This window comes from Caloenas nicobarica, chromosome 3 (genome assembly GCF_036013445.1).
Source record: "Caloenas nicobarica isolate bCalNic1 chromosome 3, bCalNic1.hap1, whole genome shotgun sequence".
In the NCBI taxonomy this organism is placed as follows: Eukaryota; Metazoa; Chordata; class Aves; order Columbiformes; family Columbidae; genus Caloenas; species Caloenas nicobarica.
This window is the reverse complement of record NC_088247.1, coordinates 110,728,728-110,736,863: the sequence shown is the minus strand read 5'-3', so window position 1 is coordinate 110,736,863 and position 8,136 is coordinate 110,728,728. Positions and strand designations below refer to the sequence as shown.

The following is an 8,136-nucleotide window of genomic DNA, read 5'->3' as shown; positions in this document are numbered from 1 at the left end:
TCAGAAGCCCCAAGAGAACTGTTGTTCCTCACAGGCCTGTAAGACACAGCACTATAGGCCAGAACATATGATAAGGAAGACTTTTAAGTCAAACAGCATGTGGCACTCCAATTTCTTCACTAGTCTGATAGCAGCCACTATCAGCTGCAAGGAGAAATCAAACTGGCAAATACCTTGCACTAGTTTATCATACTTACATTAAAACCTTCAGTAACCTACCTGTGTACAGGCAGCTACAGTCCAGTTTCCCAAAGCAACAACTGATCTCTGTTACACTTCACTGCCAAAGAAGATGTGACAGGTAGGATAGGTGAAACATGAGCTCTCAATTTCCCAAATGTACTGCTACTTAAACACGACCTGCAGGTTCTGCTTGTGACCTTCAGTCTGTAAGAAAACCCTTAACTTCCAAAAAAGGAATCTCTGAATGTATTATCTTCTGCACCAGAACTGCCAATACCACAAAGAAGTGGTATCATTTGGACAACCAGGACATAAACAAGATTTCTAAAAATATTTACCTCAATAGTTTACATTCCATGAGTATTCCAAGTACCTTCAGGTGAGGAGTTCACTGGTCCTTTGATCAACAGGACAGACCAACCAGTATTCACACATTCCTTATCTATTAATGGCCTTTGTAGACATTTTTGTAAGTCAAATCATCAAGTGTACAAGCACCTCCAGACAGGTTTTCAGCTTCACTGAGCTTTCAGGAGGTGCAAATAAAAACGCAAGGTACAGATAACTGTAACATTCAAGACCAAACAGTAAGAACAATAGCTGGTACTGGTAACTCTTTGCTCTAATCAGTACTCAGTAGCAATGAAGTCCTACACCAGGCACAAGCCTGCAGGGCAGCCCTTGCCAAACAGCCTGCTTCCTGCTTTTCACCATGGTAACACGACCTGCTTCAGCTACCCAACTATTCACAGAAACAACAGGGTTATCACAAAGTATTTCTTAGTTAGAAATGCAGAGTTTATTTCTTTGCACCAATAAAAAAAGCCCAAGATTTCCAGATCGCAGAACGTTAACACAACAAAAGAGTTTTGCATTAGTCTACTAGTAAGACTTTTAAAAGATGCAAATATGTGCCAATTGTTAGTCAATAGAAACAGCCTTCTAGGACTAAGCCCTTACGTTTATAAAGACATCACAAAATCCCTTATAATAATGTAAACAAAATAAATTTTCTTCTTAAATTTTTTAAATTTCAATCCATTCTTTCAGGACTTGTACTCCCTTCAAGGGCTTCCTGATGGTGAGTGACTGAAAGGGAAAGAAAAAGATTGAGAGCAACTCCTACAGCAAAACCAACAGAAACTGCATGCTAACCCAGGTTTCTTCTGCTCAGGAGCCCTCCCCCACACCTCATTATGCCCCTCTCCACACTGTTTTCACTTACAGTTCATCAATAATGAGGAAAGTGTTATATTTTACACCTTAGTAAGTAACAACTGCTTTAAACTCAATAAGGGCAGGCAAAGAGAGAGACATCAGCTGTGACAGATAGGCAAGACATCAAGCCTGCTCAGAAAGTACCTTGGAGCCTGCGCTCCAGCTGTGCAGAGGAATTTGAACTCTGCCATAAACCTACATGGTTCCAGTTTCTGGCCAGCCATGGGGCACTATCTCAGTATCTCAGACTACATAAATTCCAGCACATACTTCTCTGGGTTACATAGGAAAACTTGCTTTTTATATCGCAGTGCACAGCAAAGCTTGGCAGCTGTGCAACTGAGTGAGAGCCAGCTGTGAGGAGCCACCAGCAGGAATTTCATCCTATCCCACATTCATGGTTTGGTCCATACTTTACATTACTCCCTTCTTCCCCCGATTCTAAATTCCTCAGGACCTTTGGGACAGCCAATTCTCATTTGCCCACATTTTCTGTTGTCCTTTAAAATTTCTTTAAAGTAGGTTAGAGTTACTATCACAAAGCTCTGACCACAAGTGGTAGGAAGTGCCCATAAAACATCTTCTTATAATAAGAACCACCCATAACAATTCACCTTTTCATAGTTCACAAATTAAGACAAGTAAAAAACTTTTAAGCTTTTATCCTTGCACAAGTTAACTTCTATAGCAACCACTCCAGTCACTAGTTCTATGTAACTGTACAGCACACTCCAGTTTTAAGATATTCCTACCTTCTCTTCGGAGATGGTGATCTGGACTTTGAGCAACTGTTTAAAAAAAACCAAACACAACAATGTCTTAAACTTTTATACACTCAGTAACCAATTTTGACCATTCAAAACCAGTAAGAATGGTTTGATGTTGTTAAATACATTAAAAGACACCAGCCTTAATACTGCTGATAGCAAGTATACCCAGTTACTTTAAGCAAGAAGCTGCAGTTGAGAAGGAGAACTGCTGAAAGCTGAAGCCCTTGGGGAAATATCAACACACAGCTTCAAAGCAGCTATAAAATCATCACAGTAATCCTGCAAAGCAGGAACAACAAATCAAGGAGATGAGAGTCAGGAAGACTGAAACCTACAGACAGCTGAAAACAATGATAGGGAAAGATATGCCCCAAATCTTGTCAAAAATACTTTGTCATGATCATGGGTTAAACAAAAACCTGTATCCTTCTAAAGAATTGCCTACTGTCCCACAAAAATCAGCTATTATAAAAAAACCAAACACAACACAAAACCCATAAAAATAATGTATTAAAAATATTTTTAAATCGGCCATCAAAAAAAACCAACCCACATACAAAAAAACCCCACAACCCTCTTCCACATACAACCAAAATACTGGTCCAAGCAGAGATTTTGAATTGCATGGACAAAACCAACAAAATAAAAAAACCCGACCACATAGAATCACACCTGAGTGCTACTTGTATTTATACGCTCACCTTTTAGCAGGTAAGCCAGATTTAGATCTACCATGGGACCCAGACCTACAACAGGAGAAAAACAAAGCTCAGCAAAGCAGCCAGTGGCATGCACATACAATGAAAGTTAGCTAAACCAGCAACAGCAAATTCATACTCCATAGCATCACCAACCACAGAGGAAGGCTCTGGTGCTGCAGGATTCTCTCCTGACATTTCAGGAGCATCCTTTAGCTCTTACTCCAGAGACGCCGCTTATCAGAAGACAACAGTACGAGAAGCTCCCAGCAAAGCTTCAGCTACCAGTTTCACAAAACAGATTTTGTAACAGGCTCCCAGACCTTCCCTCTCTGCCTGCAAGTATCCCTTCCATAAAGGGAGGTATAGTTTCAAGTGTCATCTTAGAAAATCTTTTAATAGCGCATTAAGAGCCTGGAATCAGCCACAAGTAAACATGTGTGTTGAAGAGCTGATTAATTCTTCAGATCCAGTTCCCAGTACCACTTTTATTCAAGTATAAATGAAAGCAGCATTTCAGTTTTCTCTTTGATTCCTGGCTACTAATGCATAAACTATTCCTAGTTTATGTTATTAATTAAAATCTACTCAAACATTGAAACTTTCTTCCCACATTTATCGTGTTACTTTACCAACACAAGTATTTGTTGTTACTTAGAAAAATATCTGTCCTCCTAGAGCGTCAGAATTCAGGCATGTGGTATTACTGAACATCAGAAAGCCCAGCATTTAAGATAGTCAGTTGTTTAATAGACTTGGCCAAAAGAGTAGAAACTTTTATTTCATTTCTGCTCAAAACTGTTTTAAAGGGTAATCAAGATTCACCTTTACCTGGCCTATTAACTTATAGAATATAATACTACATTGACACTGTTGGCATAAGTTAAACAATGAGTTGACCTGCCACTGCTTTGAAACCTTCCTGGTTACCAAAATATGCTAAGCAATCATCTGTCACAGTTCCTCACACTCTAACCAGTAATTTTGTTAGTATATCATAGTTACAGGGGACAGAGTTGCTCATAACTACCCAGAACTTGTATTTTGTAGCATGAACTTGACTTGCCTTTGGTAAGAAATACAGTAAGGCAGCACACAAGAGCATCATCTTACTATAGTAACTGTTGGCAAATCCTCCTTCCAAGAGGTACAGCAAATAGCAACTGCAGATCAAAAGCTCCAGAAGTAGCACCGGACCAGCACTAATACAGAAAAAAGTCTTCACAATGCTTCTGTAACTCCAGTCCTGAACTATCAGTTCTCACCACTGCAATTGCAGACCTGTGTAAAGTCAGCATCCCTCAGAAATTTCTATCTCAGTATCAAGTCTGTCATGCAGAAACATGACTGTCCCAGAACTAAAGTCACCAAGCAACATCATCAGCAGTATCCAGCCTCTTCCAGCAGCAGCACGCAATTTGAACCTGGCTAGTCATCTCCTGCATTACAGCCCTATTTGAGTAATAAGTCAGGACAGCTCTAGTATATAATTATCATCATCCCCTTTAAATGCTCTATTTGCAAGTCCTAAAGCAGCAGACAGACCCCAAAAAACCATTTTTCCTCCCCTATTCTAATGCAAAACAGAAGACAACTTCTTCCAACTTATCAGGTGTCACGTCCATCGCATTTTACCGTACTCTTTCAGCCTTCGTCCAACTAAGACTTATGACAAATTGTAGAGGAAAATATGGAGGAGCATTTACTCTATACCCATTTTCCTCAACTTCCATTTCAACACAGAAAACATTCAGATCCACGAAACCAAGGCTACATGTCAGAGAAGTCCTTCAGAACATCACCTGTGGCACTAAGACTCATGATTCTGTTCAGTTGGTCCTTCAAGCCTTTAAAGTCAAGTGCCCTACACTATGTAACATAGTTCTTGGCACTAGAGGAATTTAATTCAATCTAACTCTCAGAACTGGAACTGACAAAGCTGAACAGCTTTAAGCAAGAGTTCAGTCAATAGTGGCAATCTTCTTACTGTGCCTTTTTTCCCCTCCAGTATTTGGGATTTACAAAAAAAAAAAATTTAAAAAAAAAAAAAAAAAAGAGAGACAAGAAAAACCTAAGCAGCATTTCCTGCAGGAGGTGAGATGAAACATTCTCTATACGCATAAGCAATAACTAGTTTTCAAAACTTCTCTCCACAGACATACACAGGCTTTGTTTATGGCTACATATTAGCCTATGAAAGGGCATGAATTATTAAGTGCAAATATTGCTATGCTGCACAACCTTCTAAGCCCTTCCAGGCAAATTCCCTGGAGAAAACAAACAAACAAACCAACCAACCAACCCACCCACCCACCCAACCCCCAAACTATTTGGTTTGAATTAAAATAAGTATCTTACCTGCTTCGAGGCCATACAACAGACCGGGACCTTGAGCGTGATCTGGACCTAGATCTAGAAAAAAAGCAGTGAAAGCTCAACTACTACTACAGGATTCATACAGCTGAGAGAGTATTCTTTGACTTTTATGACTTTGATAACCTCAGAGAATTTTAACTATTGGTTTTGCAGAAATAACTTTTATTACTAAAAGCTGTAGCACATTTGGTCAGTACTACCAGTCACATAAGAAATTCCACTGCCCTAGTCAACTAAGCATGATTACTCCCTCTATCCTTAAAGCTGAAGTAGAAGCTTAAACATAGATCAAGGCTCTAACTTTGGTACAGTACAAAAAGAGCTCAGAAACAGCAGCTTTTAACTTCAAAGAAATAATTCAGATTAGCTGTCAGGGATGTAACACCATGAAGGTTCCTGCAAACACATGGCACTGCAAAATGTAAACTTAATATTAACTCCTAACAGTTATGTTGTGTTCGACAATGTTGTGATCTTAACAGAAAACATATACCTTGATCTCCTTAAAGAACCAGACCGAGATCTGCGGGGTGTAAATGACCTATACCTACGAGGAGACATTGACCTGGACCTGCGGTAGGAAGCTGACCGTGATCTATAAAACAAAGGGAAGAAAACAAATTACTGCAAGGTACTTTTCACAAAGACTACAAAAACGGGTGGATCAGAGGGAGGAGTACAAAAAAGAATGAAAACACAACAGCAGGAACCCCACCTCCTACCGCGACTCCAACTACGTGACCGAGAATACCTTCTGCCTCGGGACCTTGAACGGGATCTAGACCGGGACCTGGTTTTAGGTTAGAGAAAACAGGTATCAGGAAACAGCTGCAGAAATCGGTACACGTGAGGCCCTGCTGAAGTCAAAACTGATTCAGACAGCGGGGGAAAAAAAAAAAGAAAAAAAAAAAGAGAAAAATGAGAAAAAAATAAAATAAAATAAAAAACTAACAACAAAAGAACCACACAAACCAAACCAACAAAAACACACCACTAGCATCTGTCAGTTGGAAAAAATCTCTGGGCCTACTTGTCTTGAGCATTTTACTACCTAGAAAAATGTTAAAAGCTGAATTACATTGCAGAATTACATTAGAATAGAAAACACTGTAATGCGTATTTAAAATAAACCTTGCAAGTTTGCAGGTCGACCCTCTTTGGCCCAAGGTCTAGCAGATCTAGACGATCTAGAAGTATCTATAGCCGATCGCTGCATCTAGGTGTTCTCTTCAATCTAACGACGATCAAACTGACAGCCCAATGAGCCAGGGTGAGGCTTGATTGACGCAAGAAGATTTTTCTAGGTGGGAATGTGGTCAATCTGGTGTTCCTCTTTCTAAACCGGAAGGGGCCCCCAATTGAAAGCCAAATTTACTGTTACGGCGATCACCGTCTCAAATTTTCTGCCCTTAAAGAATAAGGTGAAGCTACGTGTAGATGGCTCGAGGGGATCTGGCCTCTTATGCTGATCACCTCAAGGTCTAGGAGGATCTTAAGTGTCGGATTTGCAAGGCGCCTCAGCATGAAATCTTAAGGCTCGTGACATTCTGAATCAAGGCGACTGACTCAAACGAAGAAACCTGAAAGGTTTTGACCAGGTTGATTATTAAGATATTAACATTTGGTATGTATTAGCAAAAAAAAAAAAAAAAATTGTGATATACACCTGTTGATTTACAACATTAAGAGTTAAAGAAAACTGGTGTAACATTCTGTTCTTTGCTAACAAGAGCTACACAAAACTGAACTGGTGAAGCAACCCAGCCACCCTGGCCCCACACGTACCTGCTCCTCCTTCGGCGACTATAGCGGTGACAATCGTAAGCATAGTGGCCTTTCTCACCACACTCGTAGCACCTGTCATTAGGGTCAAAGGGGCGCCGTGCAGGAGGCCTGTCGTAACGGGAGCGACGAGGCATCCCGGTCGACACTTCCACTCTAACCCTGGAGCCACATATTATCCTGCAAGATACAGTATGTTTTAATCTCAGGAATACTTTTTGCCCCTGTGCTCGTTGCACACAGAACAGATACTGATGATTGGCACGGGCTGAGGGCATCAGAAACTGCAGCCAGAGCAGTCAAGGACGTTGAAGGCAAACACATACTTTCCATCAAGGCCAAGCACAGCGTCCTCAGCATCCCTCGGGTCTTCGAACTCCACGAAGGCAAACCCCGGCGGGTTCCTCGCGATCCACACGGTTCTCAGGGGCCCGTAGTAGCTGAAGGCTCTCTCCAGCTCGCTTTTGCCCGCGCCCGTGCCCAGGTTCCCCACATACACCTTGGTCTCTGCCGGGAACGACGCCATGTCAGTGGCGGGGCCCGGCCGCGCACCGCGACCGTTACGCGCACGCGCGGCGCCGGGCACGAGGCCGCGCGCTTGGCGCGGCCACCGCCGCCCCTCCCCCCGCCAACGGCGGGTGCCGCCATCTTTGACACCGCTTCCATTTTGGTGCGCTCCTGCCGGTGCCGCGCTTTCCCTCCTCCCCTCCCCCCATCAGGCCCCACTATTCACCAGACCCGCGGCTGCCCCCTGCCCCCAGCGTCTCTCTTCTTGGCGCCATCTTCTCTCACAGCCGTCCGTCCGTCCGAAGCGACGGCCACATTCTCCCCAGCAAACGACGCCGCGCCGCCGCCACCCCCCAACGGCAGCCTCCCCATGTTCCCCGCTATCCCCGGCTACCGAGCCCCCCCTACCGTAACGCCCATAGCGCGACATCTTCCCGGTTACCAGCGGAGCCCCGCGCACGCCCCTTGTATAGCTGGAGCCTCCGCTGCGACTGCGCGCCGCGCCCGGACGGCCGCACGGGGGGCGGGGCTTCGGTCGCTTGGCAACGCTGAACGGGCAGGTCTCGCGAGACCGGCGGCGGCCAGGTGCGCCTGCGCGTTGC

General features: G+C 43.3%; 1 protein-coding gene across 2 annotated transcripts; it reads right to left on the bottom strand.

The window, feature by feature from the left end:
- Positions 1-959: 959 nt before the first annotated feature.
- Positions 960-8,060, bottom strand: LOC135987634 (serine/arginine-rich splicing factor 7-like). 2 transcript variants are annotated; one of them, XM_065632661.1, is made up of 9 exons: positions 7,943-8,060; positions 7,354-7,534; positions 7,031-7,207; positions 5,961-6,035; positions 5,739-5,840; positions 5,228-5,281; positions 2,873-2,917; positions 2,154-2,189; positions 960-1,272 (listed from the first exon to the last, which is right to left on the bottom strand). In XM_065632661.1, the coding sequence occupies exons 1-9, from the start codon at positions 7,962-7,964 to the stop codon at positions 1,248-1,250; spliced, it is 717 nt and encodes a 238-aa protein (XP_065488733.1). In that variant the 5' UTR covers positions 7,965-8,060; the 3' UTR covers positions 960-1,247. The 2 variants fall into 2 exon arrangements, with proteins under 2 accessions (XP_065488733.1, XP_065488734.1); XM_065632662.1 differs by lacking the exon at positions 2,873-2,917.
- Positions 8,061-8,136: the final 76 nt, after the last annotated feature.

Excerpts from the sequence above, each read along its gene's own strand:
- LOC135987634 (XM_065632661.1), bottom strand. The coding sequence starts at position 7,964 with ATGTCGCGCTATGGGCGTTACG. Across the intron at positions 7,535-7,942 it reads GTCGCGCTATGGGCGTTACG|AGACCAAGGTGTATGTGGGG; the intron begins GTAGGGGGGGCT and ends CGTTCCCGGCAG. Across the intron at positions 7,208-7,353 it reads GTGCTTGGCCTTGATGGAAA|GATAATATGTGGCTCCAGGG; the intron begins GTATGTGTTTGC and ends TGTATCTTGCAG.